The sequence below is a fragment of the Halichoeres trimaculatus genome, unplaced genomic scaffold (genome assembly GCF_033239565.1).
Source record: "Halichoeres trimaculatus isolate MK-OKI-2021-1 unplaced genomic scaffold, fHalTri1.1 fHalTri1_scaffold_4, whole genome shotgun sequence".
Taxonomy (NCBI): Eukaryota; Metazoa; Chordata; class Actinopteri; order Labriformes; family Labridae; genus Halichoeres; species Halichoeres trimaculatus.
Window position 1 is genome coordinate 24674954 of NW_027437182.1, and position 22347 is coordinate 24697300.

At 40.6% G+C, this 22347-nt stretch overlaps 1 protein-coding gene across 1 annotated transcript in view; it reads left to right on the forward strand.

The window, feature by feature from the left end:
• The window catches only part of hcn2b (hyperpolarization activated cyclic nucleotide-gated potassium channel 2b), a 55480-nt gene that overhangs the window by 1991 nt on the left and 31142 nt on the right, over positions 1-22347 (forward strand). The window contains exons 2-4 of the mRNA XM_074668869.1: positions 397-820; positions 8698-8859; positions 18925-19143. Coding sequence (XP_074524970.1) covers positions 397-820; positions 8698-8859; positions 18925-19143 — 805 coding nt within the window. The remainder of the gene's footprint in view (positions 1-396; positions 821-8697; positions 8860-18924; positions 19144-22347) is intronic.

Below are 22347 nucleotides of genomic sequence, written 5' to 3' on the forward strand. Positions count from 1 at the left end.
GCAATGTCTGATCTGTTGAGCTCCGTATCCAAAGATGTCACTCTGTCACACTTCTTGATAATCTAAACATGCTTGAGCATGTGCAGCACTTTGCATTGGTTTGTCCATGCAAAAATGGGAACAACTATTGGAATCTGAAACACCAATTTAGAGTTGTGATGAGCACTGAGACATCCTCTAAGTGGGTGTCAATGTCTGTTGTTCTTTGGTTTAAAATAAATGTGATCCAGCTCGTCTGTCACGTTGCTGCCTGTCCTCGACTTGACCATGGCTTCATTAGGAGCTGTATGTCACCTCAAAGAGAGGATACAGTGCAGGCTGAGATAAATCTAACTCTAAGTTTAGTGGTGGGATAGTCTCTTTACACCTCCATTCATTCTTCATTCTGTCCATCAGGTTTTATTGGGACTTCTCCATGCTCATGTTCATGGTGGGCAACCTAATCATCATCCCTGTTGGCATCACCTTCTTCAAAGACGAGACCACCACGCCTTGGATAATCTTCAACGTGGTTTCTGACACCTTCTTCCTCATGGACCTGGTGCTCAACTTCAGGACGGGCATTGTGTTCGAAGACAACACCGAGATCATCCTGGACCCTGAAAAGATTAAGAAGAAGTACCTGAAGACCTGGTTTGTGGTGGACTTTGTCTCCTCCATACCCGTGGATTATATCTTCCTCATCGTGGAGAAGGGCATCGACTCAGAGGTGTACAAGACGGCCCGGGCACTTCGAATCGTCCGCTTCACCAAGATACTCAGTCTACTGCGTCTGCTCAGGCTGTCTAGACTCATTCGATACATCCACCAATGGGAGGAGGTAAGCTGAGACGTCACATTTATGATCAGGAAAACAAAGACTCAGCACACATGCTTATAAATACAACAAAGTCAGACTTAAAGGGGACATATCATGCTTGTTTCTCCTTTTCACTATGCCATACTAGGATGCCTATAAAGCATTTCTGCCCTCAGTACAAGTCATTTAGTTCCTTCATCGCCCCACAATAGCGTTCTCAATATCCTCATTTCAGGCCATTCTGAAGATCTCGTTGAAACGCTCCGTTTCGAGAATGACCTCTGATTGGTCGGTTCTATCAGAGGGGCGGAGGGGGTAGAGCCAGGGGGCATTTTTTGCAGCTTAGCAGTATTTACAAAATCGCCACATTGAATGGAGCAGACCGAGCGAGTTTGCTGTTTGCCAAAACTTCACTGTAAGGAATTGATAGCAGTAATAAAATGGCAGAGTGTAGAATACGTCCTTTTGTATTGAACCCCGAGTCAGACCCAGACGGTTCTGCAGCTCAGGAGGAAGAAAATCCACCTCGACACAGATCACCTCAGGACGATTCAGTGTGGTGAGTCAAACCGGTACTGTTTAAACTCGGCTCTTGGTGGGTGTATCCCTCGGTGGTGGTTGTGTGACTAACTGACTTCACAGAGGAGGAGCTGCTTTATCAGATTACTCCAATAAAAAGAAAGGATCCTCTTGTCATCACGAAGGTCGAAATCTCACGGCCAAATGGCAATGACCTATTTTCAGAGGCATCAAATCGCATTCTAGGATATCAGAAAAAATACAAAATCTATTTTTTTTGAAAATTCAGGGGGTGAAAGGTCTTGTTTTCAAATTTATTATATTATATGTTAGTATTAAATCAGGGATCAGCATGATATGTCCCCTTTAAGGTTGACAGGGAATAAAATCAGTGCACTGAGTGTTGCAGTCATTTTGGTTATAAATTGTCAAATTTGATGGATCAAGAACTGATTTAATTTTTAAGTGAATTAATTATACTTAGAATTAACCTTTTAGTTGCTGTAAAGCCAAAGTAAGTTTACAGTTAGTTTTTAAGGGAAAGTGGCACTTTAAAAACAAAGATAATTTTTAATTCAGTCAGTTCATCGTCAAAAGAAAGGGCAATGAAACAGAGGATGAAAACCTTTTTTGTGTGCTTTTACTTCTCTGATCTGGTCTTGGGATACTGTTTCTAGACCAGTGGAATGTGACGTTTGAGGCCAATTAAGTAAACTGCAGATATGTTAATCTACATCAGCTTAACTAAAAAGGTTTAGGATCTTTTAGGAACTGCAGGAATCCTTCATCCTTAAAATGAAAAAAAAAAAATCAACTTTGATGTTTCTGTGACATAGATCAGTTAAAAATACAAAGGTATATATCGGATTTATACTTATTTATCATGTTTGTGATTATACAACATAAATAATAAATGCGCTTTTTATAAATAACTCAGTTTCTCCATTTTTGGATGAAATCTGTACAGGCTTTGGAAATACAGTAGGTTTCAGGCCAATAGAAATCATGTTTCTTTTTAAGAAATTATTCCCCAAGTTTCTCTAAATCTTCTTCAGCACTGTAAATTTTTCTTGGGTTTCCGGCCATCAGAGCTGGTCTAGTGATACTTCACGGTCTGAGGCCAATCAGCTCTATTTCAGCTATAAATCAAAACCATTAAAGCTGTGCTAGCTGTGACCATAGACTGTAAAAAAAATGGACATCATCTTGCTCAGCTTGAAGTGAGGTCTCCACAAAAACTGCTCCCCCTGGTGCCTGGCTGCAGTATAGGTAAAAAAAAAATCCAGCTCTCCAGTCATTCCAGATGGGCTGTGGTCAAACTTTAAAAAATGAATACACCTCATAGAAATGTTTCTCATGTCCAATTGTTGTGGTGGCTTGAAGATATCATTTGGCTGCCTTGTATTCAAGTCCTCTTTTTCCAGAAAAGTTTTGTTTTCATTAGTTATACGAGGTTAAAAACAAGGCTTTACGTCACATTTAACGATGAACGACACCTGCCAGCTCATGTATTTTTTTCGGGGATTATAAAATATGTTGGGAGGTAGAAACAAGAAGTGTTTAGACTCTTGAAAGAAAAAATTATATTATTTTTGTCACTCGGCTCCACTCAGATTCTCCCAAAGTTCCTCATAGTCTCTACTACACAGACCCTGGCTGCACAACTGCTTCAATGGCTGCGCCTGTGACGGGGGAATTTTGCCTTGGAAACTGTACAATTTTAAATTGCGGGGCCACACTGTCCACTCTATATACAGTCTATAGCTGTGACTGGATGTGCAGTGGTCAGCCCGGGTTTGGAATTAAACAGTGCCCCTCGACAGTGACACTTGAAAATGTATTTACATCAGAAATTACCTAGAAAGAGCTAACCAAAGTCCAGTGTTCAAGCCTAACTGTAACTTTGACTACTATTTGTATTTTTCCAAAACTGTGAGAAAAACTTGACTGTTAGCGCCTGCAGCTGAAGTGTCATCATTTCAGCTTTATATTCAATGAGCTATGCATTGATCAGGATCTGCTTCATACCCCTATCTTCTTTTCCAAGTATAATGAAAACCTGGCTTATACTTTTTTCTTATAACCTACAGCCAGAAAATCCCACAGACCAAAAAAAAACCTTCCCGGCAGAAGCGAAAAGAGAAACTAGACGATCTGTGCTTTAATTAATAAAGCAGTATTGGATTCTAGTCCGTGGTTTATATCAGTATGCATGTAATTCTGTTTGTACATCAAAACAGTCCTCCACTGTATAATTACTTCCTGACACACAGGAAAGGAGGTTTCTCCATGTTGTGTAACAATGAGCCCGATAGTGGGATAATAGCTTGTCATAACTCAGCGCGCTGCTGCACTTAAGAATTCATGAAAATTTTATTTAGGCTTCTCAGTGAGTGGGGATTTTCCCGGGAATGAACATGATCTCCAGATACTGACTTCATTTTTGGACTTTCCAACAAAGTCCTTATTCCTTTGGCTCTTTATATTCAGGCTTTTAAACTACTCAAAACATCTGACAGCTGGAAATGGATGCTAACATACTGGCTAATGCAAGTACACTGCTTTCTGATGACATTACACATCAGGAAATAAGGTTTGTCTATAGATAGCTGCACCATCTATCATATACGTATGTGCCACACAAACACGATTAACCCCTGCCTTGCTGTGTGCATGCACTATTTGGACTAACCCTCCATCCATGTTAACTGAGTGTTTCCTCGTTCCGAAAATAACCCTGGCACACCTGATTACAGAGCGGTGAGAGCCTGATAAGATCCCTGATTCCTGAGTCAAACATTCACAACTGGATGCTCTTTTGCTCCGACTCAGCCCGGCCATGATCAGCTTAGTCCTGAGCTCTGCTTTGCTCTGCTCCGAGCGATCCAAACTGGCTGTGTTTCACCTCAGCTCAGCTCGGCTCAGCTTAGCTCAGCTTGCTTCAGAGGGGGTTTCCTAGAAGACTGTCTCAGAGCTGCGATGATTTTTCCTCTCAGTTTGGCTGTAAGCCCAACAGAAAAAGAGGATACCGCAACAAACTGTGGTCATAATTGAAATGAAGTGAGCAGTATGTGGTTTAGACATTATCTTCGAAATAGAGTGATGTGTCTGTTTTGTTGTGTGACTAAAACAGAAGCAGAGATAAGCGTTTTCAGAAATAACCAGAGTAATTTCCTGAAGCAGGAAGCTCATATGACAGCTCAAAGGATGCCTTTTACATGAGCTGCACAATGATGTGACTGGGCTGAGTATACTAGTGTGCCTGTCAGTGGAGATTGGTTAAGGGATTAAACTCACCAGGTTCAACAGTTGTCCACATTTAAGTCTATTTGAACTGTCTGGACGGATCACTGTGTATTTCACCATGTGCAGTAGGGAGGAAAAGAAAGTCGTTAATCTGTGGGTTTCAGGCTGTGAGTTGTGGTCTCAGTTATGTGGCTTGACCCAGATTGTGATGTGACAGTGACACATAGCCAGGTGCTGTTCTGGTGTTTGGGGAGAACATTAGTCTTGGAGCCTCATTAATCATGACAGGGATGCTTTCTAATCACAAGGCAGGGCCTCACAGTCTGTATACTTTTCACCCTCTCTAAATTAGCCCAGGACATTAGCCTTTACAACTCTTCTGAAAAAAGGTTTAGGGCATGACACAGTCTGAAGGTTGCATATTCATTTTTTTTTTTTTTTTTTTTTTTTTTGCTCAGTTACAGTAATGACTTTTTGAAACATCCAAACCAACCCAAGTATGTTGCATACTTTAACAAAAAAAAAATAGCCAAGGTGCTGCTGGACTGTAGATTAAAAAGAAAAATGCTGAAAGACAGAAACCACACAACTGCCATGCTGGGTTGAAGCCATATTATAAAAACAAATCTAAAGATGTGATTTAAAACTTGGTAATGCAGGAGCCAATTTGGCAATGTCATTCTTTAAGGTTAGGGATGGGAATCAAAAACCAGTTCCTGTTGAGAATCGATAAGAAATGTTTCATCTATCAATATCGTCAGCCTTTGTGCTTAACGATTCCCTTATCAATTTTTTACATTGTGCCAGAGCCGCCGGGCCTTACGTCAACTAGTTTGCTGCAGCTTTCTTAGCTTAGCAGTTAGATAACGTTTCCCAAGAAAACTCTGATTCAAGATTTTCAGCTTGAAGTTTTACTGAAGAACTGACTTCATAAAGAAATCTACATTACTCTCTCTCAGGAGATTCATATTCAGTACATTTAAAATGGTATAAATCACCTTATTTACCAAAATAACAAAATGGCGCAAGCTTGATGCTAACGCATATGGGAAACTGCATTGATATACTAGCAGTTAGCATACATCAGTATAACTCCAGCTTCAGAATAAAATTTCAACTTTCATCACAGAAACATATCACATCAACTCTTTGTAAAAAATACTGAGGATTTCAAATGTCAAAAGCTAACAGGCTGTTGAAAGGCTCATGGCTGACTTCATAACTACGGAAAGCTTCCAAACAACTTAAACCATTGCTATAACCACTTTGAGACACTAGATGGCCTACTTGAATTATTAATATATTACGACACAGTACATCAACGTCACATTGTGTGCATTTTTTACCTGTTTCTATTTAATTATGTCCAGAAATATCCAGACTCAGGGACCAATTACATTTTATTCACTTACAGTATAAACTCAATTAAACGTTGTTGACACAGAAAACGTGTAAAGCTACTTTTTGTACCAAGAAAATTCACAACAGGAATAGATAAGGGAATTGATAAAGAATCAGATCGATAAGCAGAATCGATAAGGGCATCAGTATTGTCAAAATCTTATCAATTCCCATCCCTACTCAAGGTTTTATGGATCTGGGTCCTTTCAAGATGTGTGGTGACATGTTGAAATTCATCAAACAACTGCTTAAAGAGTTGTTTATTGAGTAATCGGGGCAGTGCTGCAGGGCTTGTTCCACAAGGCAGCTTTCATATTGCTTGTTTTATTTTTGAGGACTTCTACTGTGTGACCAGAAACACCACATGCATTTAACTTGTTCAAGATCTTTCGCCAAACGCTCCCTTTCTCTTTGTTTATCTTTGACGATTGACTAGCTGTTAACAGCTGCTGGTTTACTCTGTATTCCTGTAATAAATTGTCCATTTCTTATGTGAAAATTTGTTTTTTCTTGATCTTCAATCACACCGCTACTGCCGTTACTACCAACATATGACGTTCTGGACCTGCCTCGCTTTCATGGTGTGATTAATTAACTGGCCAATTATTTGCTGTTGTGCATGCGGCTAACACTACAGTCAAATGGACCATTGCATAATGGTACATTATCATTAATTACCTCTTTTGTGTAATGACTGGACGTGCATATGTGCCTAGATCCATAACAGAGTCACCACTTGTTCCAAATGGTATGAATTTGTTTTTTCATGAAGATACACTTCAAACTGTTTAAGGTTGTCCAGGTGTTTATTTTCTAAAGATGAAAAAACAGGTCATGAGGTTTTTGGGCGCATAGATAAAAATGCTGTCATAGGACACTAGGCCTACTGATGAAAAGAGATGCTCAGATTCTTATGACAGAGAAAGTTGAAGGTAATATGTGTAGGATGGGTTGGATAAGGAAACCGTTGAACAGCCTGGCTTTGTTTTGGCACTCTTACTAACAAGAGACACTGGCACCCCAGGGTTCTCTTGGAGGCTGCTTTTGATATTCAAGAGAGCGCTGAGTTTCGGGCAGCAAGGTCTCTGAGGTGAAGGGATGAGTCACCGAACATCCCGAACTGGCTGCTCCCAAACTGTAAATTCTCAACAGCGGATGCCGGTTCACATTTATAGACGCACACGGTTGCTGTCCTAGTTCACAAGCAGGACGATTCTCTGTCACAAGTGAGAATAGTGAATTTTCAAAATAAAAGAAACCAGTTGGCTCATAAAAGTGCCTCCCAGTCTTCATGAATATGTGTGATATTGAAATACACATGCAGCTTCTGGCCGTCTTGCTTTGTATGACAGTTGCCTGTCCCCAGTGAGGAGTATGTTTGCTTACAGTTTACCCAGGCCTCCAGTTGGCCCCACCAAGCAAGGATTACACACACATGTAAATCTACACTAAACACACAGAGTGGCAGCGAAGCCTGGCAAGCTGCCAACAAAGCCACAGTGTGTTCGGTTTGTGAGGCTGTGACCACAACAGCAGATCCACACAAATGAGCTGTCTCACCCGAGGGAAGTGAATCTGGGAAACAGCAGAGATGGGCCAGCCTTGTTAGCTGACCAAAGCTTGATCAGCGTTTGACGAGGATTTGTCATGAATGAGTATGAGCCACTGACAATGCTTGCGTTTGAAACCCACCTGGTTACATTTGAGAACAATAGGCAGACATATCGCAATGCTGAGGATATAAAATTAACAATCCCAGATTTACCTGCTGTATCCTTAATAAAAAACAACAAGCCCCTTACCTCAGCTTTCTGAATACACTTCCCTTTGGGCTGATTTATTTTGCCAACACGTTTGCAAAAGTTTGTAAAGTGATTCAAATAACCCATCATCCATCCCTTTTAGTGTCTTTCAGCATTTTATTTTGGTTTCATGGTCTGCAACTTTGCTGTTTTGGTGCCCTCGTACTCATTTCCACTCGCAGCAGACACAGATAGCTGTTTTTGAAATAAAAATGAAGAAGTTCTCCAAAGCCTTCTGTTTACTGTCTGCACAGCATCAAAGCACACACCAACAAAGCAAGCAGCTAGCAACAAAAATAGAGCTAGAAGAAAAAGAATATGAATATTGGACATAATTAGCCAGGTGGCCAGAAACACAACCGCAAATGAATGTTAATGCTGCAAAGTGAATACATAGACAACAGCATGCTTCCAGAACTGCCATATCATTTTAATTACATGACAACATGTCAATGGTGAGTTTGTAATTTGTTCTGCTGCGCCTAAATGGCAAATGAAATTAGCATACTGCTATAAGAGCTGGATGTTAACTGAAAGACAGCAGCCCAGAGACAGTGAAGAATGCATACAATGTTTCATACTGTTAGCTTGTGTCTTACATGGTAAGGAATGACACGTCACGTTGAATGATTTATTGTAGTTAATTATTTACTGTGGTTGTGTCTTCTGGTTAATGAACTTGTTGAAGCTGCAGAGTGATCAGAATATGTTAAAATATGCATAACAGATCAGACAACTGTCATACCTCTAGTGTTTGCCATAAAGCAAAACACCCTCACTTTTCTGTCCTCAGTTATGCTGGATTTGCGCTTTATCAAGTCATACTCAACAGTTTCAGAGTTTGATTTTTATTTTTCTATTCCCCTCACACATCTATTTCTGTTTCCCTCATATCTCCCCCGGTCTGCCCATCTCCTCTCCCCCTGACAGATCTTCCACATGACCTATGACCTGGCCAGTGCTGTGGTGCGGATATTCAACCTGATTGGTATGATGCTGCTGCTGTGTCACTGGGATGGCTGTCTCCAGTTCCTTGTTCCCATGCTGCAGGACTTCCCCTCTGACTGCTGGGTCTCCCTCAACAAGATGGTGGTAAGCAAAATCTACTGTGTGTGTGTGTGTGTATGCTTGCTTGTGTGTGTGTGTGTGTGTGTGTGTATGTGTGTGTGTGTGTGTGTGTGTGTGTGTGTGTGTGTGTGTGTGTGTGTGTGTGTGCGTGTGTGTGTGTGTGTGTGTGTGTGTGTGTGTGTGTGTGTGTGTGTGTATAAGTGTAAGTGTGTGTTAGTTGAGGTTGAAGGGTCTTTCAAGTTATGAAATGAGTCAGGCATAACATTCTCTGCAGAAAGAGAGAATAAAATATGTCCCCCATGGAGAAAAAAGGGGTATTAGCAGATTGGGAAATAGATTTTGTTTAAAACTGAGTGTACTCTCTCTCTCTCTCTCTCTCTCTCTCTCTCTCTCTCTCTCACACACACACACACACACACACATACTGAACCAGCCTCAATTAAACTCTCTCTAGCTAAACCCAGGAGACATATGAGTGTACAGAAAAGCAGAATTCAGGGACAGAAACTGAGCAGTTTTTCTCTTTGTTAATGCAGCATTTTGTCTTCTCTTTTCTCCAGCCATTCTCTTTTTTTTCTCCCCTTATGTTTTATATTTCTTCTCTGATGTCCTTCCCTCTTTTACCTGGCACGTAGCTTCTGGCCATCTGTTAATAGGCAGACCATCAGTAAAAGAGTTATTACAAAGTGACTGCTGGCGTGAGAAAAAGTGGTGTAACACTGAAGCTTCGTGAAAGACAAGTTTCTAACCAGACAATTCATGAGTGCCCATTGTTAAAAGTGGGTTCAATAAAAATATGAAACTTTAACAAACTAAATTGTTCTTTCACCATCTCGAACTCTGATTATTCTTTTAAAGTCCCCTTTCAGAGCAGCTTTAGCCATCTGATTAGTTACACACAGAACCATGGCTATTATTCATTTAAATATTCAGTCAACTTGATTGTGGATGCTGCTAAACCTGGGAACTCCCTCCCATTTTTTTGGTTTTTGTTTGAACCTTTAACAAAGATAAGTGAAAAATAAAATGAAATTTCAGCTAGATTGTAATTTTGGAAAACTTTTTTTTACTGTAGAAAACTTTAGAGAGCCATTTCTTTAAGTTTTCATTTGACTTATAGGTCCCATATAGCTCCTTTTCTGCAGTTTAATATGGGTCATTGATATCTTCATGAAATGTTAGTAACATGTTTTGGTCCAAAAAGCCAATAAATCAAGCACAGCAGCATTGTTTCCAGGCTCTCATAGCCCCTCTGTTCGGAATGGTCTGATTTAGTGGCGTGACCTTCATATGTAAATGAGCCACCGTTGATACCGCCCCGCTCTTCAGCGTCACTGAGAGCCGTGCCACGAACTCTGAGTGCACAATGTTTAGAAAACGGCGAAGCTCGTTTACCATTACAACATTACAGGCTAAAACAACAGGCTAACCACAGCTAAAGTTAGCATCCTGAAGCTATCACATAGACATGGGGGACACTGAGGAAAAGCTCTTACATCTGCTCCACAGCACACAGCATTTAAAATACTCACATTTCCAGGGTCCGAAGTTTGTTGGCGGATGGTTGGTAATGCACCTGGATTCAGGACCAGACTATTCGCTAGCCCTCTGTTGTACTGTCCACAGTTGGAAAAGCAGTCGGCCGTGAAGTGACTAGCACACACATGCAGAGTTTTACTGTGTAGTGTGTAGTGTAGCTGGCACATTTCCTTGATAAATGAACTCTAGCCACTTAGTCTTGTCTTCTTCAGAGATGGGAAGCTTGTACATGGAACTATGTGGCTGCCAAAAACAGCCACACTCCTCTCTCCAGCAGCGGGGAGGGGTTTCGGGGGTATTTGCTCCGGTGGACCAATCATCTCAGACTTGCTCCTGATTGGTCAAAAAAGGGAATCGCTGATGTCGGCAAATCCCCAAAATCCAAACAGCTCGTTTTAGGTCACGATTTTACATTCACAAGCACCACTGCGTACAGGTTTTGTCCTTAAATATCACATTTTGTGGTCTAGGAGGAAAGCCAAAGACCCTCAAATTTCACTAAAAGACTTAAAGTGATTTTTACATAATATGGGACCTTTAATAAGACCTAACATGACTTCCTGGTGAGCTTTTTAACAAACATATGCTGAAAGGCATGTAAACAAAGTTAAGTGTTGAAGTTTGTATTGTCCATTGTATCGTGACACCAATATTTTTTCACTTTTACTGCAAATGAATATTGATTCCAATTATCAGTTATCAGCCTCCTTGACTACTAATAATGGGTACTGGGCCCTGGAAAAACATATTAGTCTTTTTCTGGTATGAAGCCGTTAGAATTTTGTCTTTTTATGCACTTTCTGTTAATCGAAATTACCCAAAAAATCAAATCAATCTAAAATATTCAACCTATTTTTCAATTAATGGTAAAGTTCCCTTGGAAAGCATTTTTTTGTTTGGTATAGTTTGTGTTCACTGTACTGTATTGTAAAAAAAAAAAATCACAGACAGAATGACTAATACTTTCTTCTCGATTCTGGTGGAGTACATGTGTTAAGACAATATAAAATTAAAATGCTTAATTTAAGTGCTAGCCCTCCTTGGCTGCACAGATTTACAGCATCTGAGAATATTTTTTTCATCTCCTAGTGTAGGCAACATTGTGATGTGTACTCAGTTTTAAATTTAGGGGTGATATAGACTTACTCCGATTGTTTTTTGTTTTGTTTTTGTTTTTTTGGGGATGGATAGATTGATTGACTTGTATCCTGTCTATAGTCAAGCATCTAGAGCTACAGGCTGAAAGTAATGAGGTGATGAAGTCTAATGTTTACAATTGTAATTCTAAAAAATACCATAAAGATATTGATGTGTTCTTCCCAAGGGGCAACCTCCGGTCTGAGAATATGAGACAATGCGGAAGTGCTTAAATCTGCTGTTTCTCGAGTGTCAGCTTGAGGCTGGCTCCGAAAGTAGCGGAAGTCACAAACACACCAAGCCAAAAAAAAAGCCATTTTCAAAGCAGAAAGTAATCTTTTTACAACCTAGTTCAAAAAATGTCTCCTGCCTGAGTCGCTACTTTTACTACCGGCGTCCACTGTGTGGGGGGGCAAATTTTTTTTCTAACGCAGCCGTTCGCAGGATATTAAAATCGCGAGTTTCCCAGGCACAGCTGAGGGTCACGTGACGGCAGGTGCCCTATGGCTGTAGGCAAAGCCCTTGCCACTACCAATATGGCCGCTATAGCCAATGTGCTTCATTTTCCGTTTCAGAAACTGACGGGTGACGTTGGCGAGACTTCGTCCATGTTTTATACAGTCTATGGTTCTTCCTTTTAGCAAACATTTTAGGGTCTTTTCTGCGAAACTATATACCAGCTGCAATGAATATAAAGAAACTGTTCTTTCCTATCTAATATATATGCATCCATTCCTTTCATCTTCCCCTTACCCCTGCCTGACTTTACATTCACATTTCTCTTTGATGTCACTGATCTCTTCCGTTTATTTATGTCTGTGCTTCACTTTTTGAGTGGCATGCCATAGTGCCAGGGAGCACCCATGAGGGCGTGGCAGCCTGGTGTGAGGTGCTGCTCTCTATCTGAGGGTAATCAAGGTCAGAGATCCTCTTCAGAGCTGCTGTAAACGAGACATGCAGCGTTAAATGATCCTTTTCCTCATGCTTCATCTCCAGCTGACTGACTTCCTGCACTGGTTTTTTACTCAGCTCCACCCTGCTTTCCCTTTTACGCTGTCTATGCACTTAAGATATAGATCTGCAGTAGAAACAGCACGTGATTTATTCACAGAGAGTACTCTCAGCGTTGTACCTGCTTTCCCTCACATTTCTTCCTGTATGGAAATAGAAACAATCAAAAGAGTCTCTCCCTTTTGACACTTTCCCTTACAGTAATGTATTCCACAAGGCTTCAAAACAGCTTCTTCGCATCCAAACAGTACATGTGACTTTTAAAACCTGCAGAGAGTGACGTTGATAATTGGTCTGATAAACCGGATTCTGCAGGCGTGATCACACTATAGCTACAATCACCATTACTCTTTTTATGTGACTCACTACAGCAGTTAGTTATGATTGGCTGATAGATAAATGGTATTGCAATGAAGCCTTACTTTTCCTCTCAACACCTCTCCCTTAGTCTGAGCTCTATTTATGAATGTAACATTCAGATTGATATTAGACCTTTATACAAAAAGAGTGAACCTGTGTTTGAATTTTGTATCTGTGCATGTTTGTTTTTTTGGGGGGTTTTGTTTTGTTTTTCTTCAGGCATACGTGGCTGCCAATCAGGAAACCCTCCTGCTTTGAAAGTTAATAGAGATACCCTCAATTTATTCAATTACTGAAGTGATCTCAGTGGCTGGCAGGCCTGTCAGTGTGCATTAGAGTAATGGATAGTTATTGTGTTAGATGTGTGAGTGTGCGAAGGCGTGGGGGTGCACAGGAGTGAGTGACAACTGCCCCTTCTTATTATCCGCTTTTTTATTTTTTTCCTAATAGTGTAACAGAGCTGAGTTACACACCACAGTTGATAAAAAAATGATGTCACAATTTAACACCATTTTTATTTTAAAGGGTTATTTCTCAAGACTGACAGACATGTTAATCAGACATAATAATCGTTAAAATGAAGTCAAATGTGGGCTTCATATATGTTGGTATCGCAGTAGATGATGTGCAGTGATAGAAAACATATTTTTTTAAGTCAGTTTTGTTTAATTGCAGCTAGTTTTACCTACTCTCAGCAATGTCTGCAGCACATGAAGCAAAGAACAACCGCTGATGATGATCTAGGCAGTGTTGTAGTTGAGTCGCCATAGCTTGAGTCCAAGTTGAGCCTAAGTCCTCAGTGTTCAAGTCCAGGTCCAGCCTAAGTCACCAAAAAAAATAAATAAATAAAACAGAGGCGAGCATGAATTAAGTTCTCTTCACTCCAGGTCAAGGTCCAGGTTGAGGTCCCAGTACCAGTGCCTAAGTACTAGAAAAGTCTCCAGAGCTGGAAACAGGAAACTCAAGTTCAGTGGAACTTGGTGTATCTAACTTTTAGTGCATTAGATATTAGGATATAAAAGATGAAAGATTGAATTTAGGGTAAGGAATGCTGCTGCTTAGCTCCAGAACGCACTTGTAGTTGGAATGTATGTATTCATGTGATGTTACTTAACTTATCTGTGCACAATTGTGAAAAACATATCACAACTTAACCAAACATCATGGGACCAATGTTTATGTTAAATTCACAGACACACACAAGACACACACAAGACACACAAGACACACACACACACACACACACACACACACACACACACACACACACACACACACACACACACAGAGATGAGCACATGCTGTGCAGTGGACAAAGAGTCAGGGGAAACAACATCACAACCACCACAAAGAATATATACCCAAAGAAACTAGAAAAGCATTCAGAGCACAGACCTCCACCAAGCATATTGTGATTGTCACTCAGCACTTTAGTCCTACTTTAATGTTTTACTCCCTTTCTGCAGACTGTCTGCTACACTTTGGTTTTAGTTGCAGGTTTGTATGATAAGTTGTTACCTGACAGTGTTGAAAATTATTATGACCCAGTACATGTTTCATATTCCAGATCTGAGTATCCAGAATATTGCCAGGCTCTGGATCGTACTTTTACATCTGTCAGAAATTATGGTGACCTTGTCTTGTATTGTTTTGTAAAACAATCCGACCATTTATCGTGGAGTTATATACACATATGGTGAAAACAGCCCCATCTCACAATGATAAAGAATCCTATAAAAAAAGTCCTGGATCCAGACGGTGATCCAGATCACTTTCAAAATACAATCACCTTTTTCTTATCCCATTTTGAACATTTCCTGCAATTTTCATCAAGATCCATTTGATATTTTTTGAGTTATGTTGTTCACAGACAAAAAACAAACAAACAGACAGGCAGACAGACAGACAAACTCTCCCAAAAACATAACCTCCTTGGCGGTTTAATACTTATAATTCAATTATTATAAATATGAATTATTATTATAATTATGTATTAATAATTTATTAAAACTTACAAAGAATTCATTGATAAACAAGCCGGAGTCCCTTGAGTCTTCCCCCAAGTCCTTATGCAGCCAGAGCTTGAGTCCCAGTCCAAGTTTGGGTCATCAGCACACAAGTCCAGCATATCTGGACTCAAATCGCACTCAAGTCCAAGTTCTGGACTTGAGTGCTACAACACTGGATCTACTCTACCATTACAGAACCTGGTCATCAGCTATATGTCTGAAAGTGGGGTTCTCAGTGTACCTTTGCAGGGTCATACCTGGGAAGAATTGATGCACAATCCATGGAGACAAGATCTGCTTGAGTTCCAGCTCATAAATCACCCACAGAGGACAGCTGTACCTTTTTACTGCCAAGAAAAGTATTCAGTATTAGAAGATGAGTCTCAAAAAATTCCAATAATGACCGGGTTCTGTCAAAAATGTGGGGCATCCTTGTTCGCACTTCACTGTTTGTAGAGCGTCTGTAGAGACAAAGGTCTGTTACACTGTTGGTCTGAGTAGCCTGATGTGCACATTCTCAAAAGTGTAACCATGCTTCAGATCAATGCTGACCACAAGCCCTCTGACTGCTTCAGTGGCCCACTTTTTTGGTGTAGCGGCGATCTCCTGAACTCTGCCAGCACTGATTCAGCAGCTGTCTTCTGCGATGTCTCCTCTCCCCTCTCATTTGCAGTAATTGCAGTATGATTAACCACTGCTCAATATTTATCAGCTCTAACTCATACATAATACACTCAGATTCTGCCCCCATGGTCTCCTTTACACAAACAAGAAGAGAGCATAGCAGGACTGGAAACTGGTTTAACTAGCAGGCAAATTGCAACTCTGGCCAGCACTGAGGCAGACTATTACAGCATGATGCAGACAGTCTGATGGACATGTAGAGCTCACAATGGCATTAGCTACTATTCAGAGCAATAAATGTAAAATCAATTGAGACCCTTAAAAAGTAAAGATAGAATTATCCAAACACAAGTATACCTTGTTAAATTAACAGTGTGTATTGATAAGGTTACCGTTGATCACTTTTACCGATTGCCAGGTACCAGGCACACATACTGTATCATTTCAGATATCTTCAGGTTCCATCCCTACAATGCACACAATTACACTTTCACTCTTAAATTTCATCACTTTTAAATCATATTTCAACTTCTCGCCTCATCTTGTGAAAAACTAATCAATTCACGTCAGATAGAAAAAGAAACGCAGTTAGTTAATAAAGGTCTCTGACACCTCACACACTAATTTTTGACAGCAACTTTCAACACATTTGTCAGATCAGATATTTTTTGTATCGTGCAGAATTTGAATGCAAGCAAACACAGGCAGCAAAATGCTTTTTCCTGATCTTCCTGTAACACATCCTCTGATTCAAATTTACGCACCAGTGCTGCTTTAATCAACCATGATATTGTGCTGTAAATGTTAGCACTCTTTTTCACCTTGTTGAGGGCTTCTCTAAATCACTGAATTGTCTTGTTACTTTCTGTTAGGTTTTGAATAATATATGCAAACATGGACCCATTGGCTCTAAATAATAGATGTTTACCTCGCTAACATTTGCTTAAAAGTTCCTTTACAGCACTTTACGATTCTCAGTGTCAGTCACGACAATTTAAGTGTTTTCCAAACTCCCATTGTTAGCCTTTAACTGAGATACTGAGCAGTGTGACAGGCTAACACTCACACGATGAAACACACACCTTATACCTACGCCATCATGCATCATAGATGTCCCATTGCCCCTTTGTGTTCCTCGCTAACTGTGTTATGTGTAATAAGCCATCATCCACGCTGAGCAGTGAAGACTGATAGCAGATAAAATGAACACAAGAGCTAATTTCATTTGTTTCCTCTCACACTGGGTGGTATCTCTGTAGAATTAGTTTATTGTGTTACTTTGAGGCCTGTAATTTCCAATAGTAAGAGACAGCTGTACACGGTGTCAGTTTTAATCAGCTATTTTCTCAAACTTAAACACATCCTGACCAGTTAGGCTTACAGCTGGTCAGGATGTGTTGTCTTAGCCTAAATGGACTCTTCTTTTAGATGTAAATACATAAATAAATGTGCTTTTCTGCTTTAAAGAGTAAGAGTAAATCAGAAGGACACCACTTTAGCTAATGCCTCTTATAAAGCTTCTGCCAGCAGATTGCTAGCTTAGCACAGCATACAGACTAACAAGACAAAACAGCTAAAGCAGCCCGGCTAGCTGCTTGGCCACTTTAAAATATAGACTTACTAAGAAGACCTCACTTCTCAATAGGTGTTTGGTGAGAAAGCTATGCTAAATGTTTCAGAAACAGGACACTTGACAAGCTGCAGATTTTAACACTTCCCCTTTAGCACTTGCCTCATATTTTTAGACCCAAAGTTGCCGCTTGGGTGTTCCACAAAAAAAAGGAAAAAAGAAAAGTTCAATTGTTTGAACAGCTACTTCTCAATATGACTTATTTTAAAGCCATATTTTGCCAAATGCATGCTGCTCTGCCCTACACCTGAGAGCGTTGCTTCTCAGACAGCAGGGCCACATTTGCTCTGAAGGAGGTGTCAGCTGAAAGCCTCAGTATGGCTTAAAGATGGACATCTCTATGTCTGGACCTATTCTCTGATATGCCTCCTTTCTTCCTCTCTTGAATATATTTTGTTGTGTTGACAGCCCTTTTTTTAGCTGACTTGTGATAAACGGAAACCTTTAAAACAAACAAAAAAACATAACTCTTAACATGCTGTGAAACTATGTGGCTTCACAAGGCAGACAATCAGTGGATGAACCATGAAATTATAGACTCCAGTCATGTGTCATACTGTAAAATAACCTCTAAAAGTATGGGATACATTTATCCTTGTTTAAGACAATGTTTACTCTGTTCCCCGGGTGTGGATTGCTGTTTATCCACCTGTTCTGTGACCAGCATGCTGATGGTTTACTGAAGGGAATCAGCTCCAGGTCTGTTAACCACCTGGGGCAGCAGAAGTGAGATCAGACCGAGGCTGGAGAGTTATTTGATCTGTGAGGAAAACATCTGCAAAAGGGAAAGAGACCATGTTTTCAAGTCTAGAGTGAGTAGAAATAGCAAAGCCAGAGATACAGGGTTAGTGTTAGACTGGCTCACATACAGGGAAACAATCAAAATCAGCTATGATGTAAGACTATTTTATGGCCTTAAAAATCTCAACATTGTTCTTGCCGTTGTTCAGATTGACTTCAAAACACAAGTTTTACTGGCAGCCTCTTGCCAGGATTTCACCTCCTCCAAAAACATCTACATTTGAATCTCAAATGAAATGCAAACAACCCTGGAAACATCCAAATCAGATGCAAACAGTCAATCAGTGACTGAGGACACCACTCATCCCAGAGAGGGACAGGAGGAGTTTCAGAGGCAGCAGACACACACACACACACACACACACACACACACACACAAACACACACACACACACACACACACACACACACAGAAACACAGCGGTAAACTCTGGACGGTGTGAGGACCACAGCTGCTCAAGGGGAGGATGTGAGGTTCAGCGGTGCCTGTGGAAGACTCACTGATGAGTCTAACTCAGGAGAATTGGGGTTGACTGAGTGTGTGAGCGCCAATCAAAGGCAGACTGGGGCGAGGCAGATGTACAGGCTCCTCATTAAACACAAGAGTTTTTCCTCTGCTCCTTCTGCTCTGCCAAAAAAAATGAGGCGAGCCTACTCAGAGATGATGATGATGATGATGGTGATGGTGATGAGGCTCTCTGCCAAACCTGTAACAATCACTAGACACCAAGTCCTATGCTTCACCAGGAATATCTAACTCTTTTGCCCCCTTATTCATAATTAACTCTCTTTCTCACCACTTCTGACAACTCTGAAATTTTCCCTGCAGTGTGTCTCATGCGGCTTACCTTTGGAGGAGGTCATGAAGTTGAAACCACTGATGCATGAAAGAATAATATAAAGAGAAGCTTTTCCATAGCACTAAGGACCCTTCAACTTCTTTTTACTCTCCTCCTTTTTCTCCATCTCACCCTACAGAATGACTCATGGAGCGAGCTTTATTCCTTCGCCCTCTTTAAGGCCATGAGCCACATGCTGTGCATTGGATACGGAAGACAAGCCCCAGAAAGCATGTCGGACATCTGGCTGACCATGCTCAGTATGATTGTGGGAGCCACCTGCTATGCCATGTTCATCGGCCACGCCACTGCACTTATCCAGTCTTTGGACTCATCTAGAAGGCAATACCAAGAAAAGGTGAGAACGGTGTTGGTTTTTGCTTTCCATGGTTATTTTTTAAAAAGATTTTTAGTGCTTGAATGAAAGCTGTTACCAGGTGTCTGAGACAGTTTTACCAAATCAAATTAATGTAGGGAAGGATAACTATCATTTTTAACCATGCTAGAAAAAAAGCACACACTCTCCATCAACTTCTTTGAGTATCTAGAGAAAGATAGGAAAATCTTTGAGCAGTAAAAAGTTAGAAAATTACATTTTGTGTTATTGTTAAATGCATGTTTGCCAAATGCCTTTTTTTTTCAAAAGCTTTGTGGCTCTCACGTACTGAACGCCCAGCTCAGTTCAAGGCTGGAACCTGAGTTTTGCTTCATTATGATAATAAGGTTGATGCTATTGGCTGCACGGTGCCGCAACGGTTAGCGCTGCAGCCTCAGAGCAAGAAGGTCACTGGTTCAAATCCCCACCTCGGCCGGTGGGCCTTTCTGTGAGGAGTTTGCATGTTCTCCCCGTGCATGCGTGGGTTCTCTCCGAGTACTCCAGCTTCCTCCCACAGTCCAAAAACATGCTCACCAGGTTAATTGGTCACACCAAATTGACCCTAGGTGTGAGTGTGTGGGTGCATGGTTGTCTGTCTATGTGTCAGCCCTGCGATTGACTGGCGACCAGTCCGGGGTGTACCCTGCCTCTCGCCCAAATGATTGCTGGGATAGGCTCCAGCCACCCGCGACCCTAAACAGGATAAGCGGTATAGAAAATGGATGGATGGGTTGATGCTAACACACAAGTCAGGAGTGATTGGTTGCATAGTCTGTGGGAACACGTGCAGTGAAATCCTGAAAGCTTCCTGGAGCTCTCTGAAATGCTCAGGTGAAGTGTGGTAAAAAGTCAGGTTAAGTTGATGCGTGTAAGCAGTACAGGTCAGAAAGATCGATACGTTGGATGGGATGGATGACATTGTAACCAGAGTATGACCTGTTATTTTTGAATGTTATAAAGCTGTGTCATGCTGTTTGTTGCCCACCAGAAAAAGGTGTAAACAATGCAATTTTATTGGGAGGAAGGCTAAACTTTGCACAAAGATTGGTAACGGGCGCAAACATCTAACCTGACTGTGTGTAGATTTTTTAAAATATATGGGAGACTGGGGATAGTTGTAACATTTTTGACACATCACACTTCAAGCTGTCCTTGGTTGTGTCTGAAATCATTCACTCATTCCCTACTCACTACTTCCTACATTGTGAATTAGATGAAGTGGACTACATAGTCCACCCAATCAGCAATATCAAAACAACATTTTGAACAATACTCGCTCACTCGCCAGCCGTTGACAGTGATGTAATTACTCTCGAGTCACTTACTGACGGCTGGGGATTTGCAGTTTTAACTTCTCTCAAACACTATATATATTATACTTAGCTTTTTTTCCACAACAGCCAAATTTTATAGAAACAGTTATTACACATTATTTTTTTTCAATAAATAAACCATATATTCGCGCGGAACTTATGCTGTGTTTGAAAATTACAATGTCCAGTGAATGTATCACCTGCGATGAACAGTTTAGCGGCTAACGTCCGTGTTGTTTGTTTCTCTGGTCTATGCGAAAGTTAAACAGAGAGCTAAGTGTTATTTTCTTCGGGTACTTTTAATGTTTTTTCACGTTATCAGTTATCATTAATCTTGTAATCAGCCATTTCTTCTGTTTGAACTGCAATGCATGATGGTATATATTGCTCATATAGTGAACATTGCTAATACACTACTTTTCAAAATGCATTGTGGGATACATTGAGTGGACTATATAGTGAATGACCATGCTCACTCAGATTTCGGACAGCACGACAAAATGGCGTATTCACTGTATAGTGCACTATATCGTGAATAGAGAGTGATTTCGGACACATGAGTGCATCAGGGATGAGCTAGCTTGGCTAACAGATAATGGCTAAACCATGACCAAAAACAATCGAACATGTTTCATGCTTTAGCTTAATTATTATGCTAAAGCTAATTTCATTGAGGGTTAATACTTTTTTCTGCCCCTGCTTTTTATGCAGTATCTCAATTCCAACCATCAAATAGAGATAGAATAAGATCGTATCGAAACATCATACTTTTTAAAGCTGCAGTGCCCCTTTTTAGAAACAATGTCCTGTTCACTCTGGATTATTCACACCCCACGCTTCAACAGTTGTCATTGGAAGTCTTTTCTGCCAAAGAAAAATAATCCCTTTGTAAACGTAGAGTGTGTGGTTTTGTGTGTTTTGTGTGAATCTGGAACAGGCTTTGAGGAATAGGTGTGTTTGCTAATTTTGCTTATTACTGGTGTGTGCTATTATATTCATATGAATTTGGTGGAGCTACCCTTTAAAGCTGAATTATCAAAGTAAGTATTCCAGATGGCTTGATTTTATGGATCAAAAATCAGAGATGTTGATTTTTGATCATGGCTGAAATACATTAATAAATGGAGGGTTAGCTGCAGGATTACCTGACTCACACTCAGGTGGCCTCTCGGTGGAAAACATGGCAAGGCGCCATGATGAGATTTAATCAGCAGTGCTTGTCCTCTAAAACAATGTGCATAAGGTTATCAGATTTGATACAAACAAAGAGGGTTTGCTCATTTGATTCCAACACTCTTTGATAGGAACAGCATCTGTTCTATTAGTTCAATATTCATGGCGTCAGCTTGTGGGGTCTCAGTCTGTTTGTCATCTCCGTACAGCCACAGATCAAAGCTTCTGGTGTCTGCTGGCCAGGGAGGGAGCATGCTCCTGCTTTATAAGGTCAGGGTGTCACCGGTGTTTTTTGTCTTGATAGTTTCCTTAGATCCCGGCTGAAGTGGACACGCCTAATGCTCTCTATCACCCGTACACACGCATGCAGACACACACTCTCACATCAGAGTGATCAGTCCAGCTTTGTTGTTTACTTGGAGCTTCTGGCTAATGTTTAGAACAAAGGCTGACCAGGTTTATGTCTCCCTCTCCCTTTCAATCAAACTCTGTTTCAGCCTCAACACAAAGCTTAATTCTGTTTTTTATCTTTTTTTTTTCTTGTGGCTTGGTTTGTGCATCATTACAGAGAGATCACTGTGCTGCTTTATTTAGAGGTCATGCTTTGATAATCATCCATAATGATGTTAAGTCAACAGTGTATAGACTCTCCAATGCAAGAAGCTGTGTGGTTTTTAAAAAGTAATGAAGTTGCTGTATA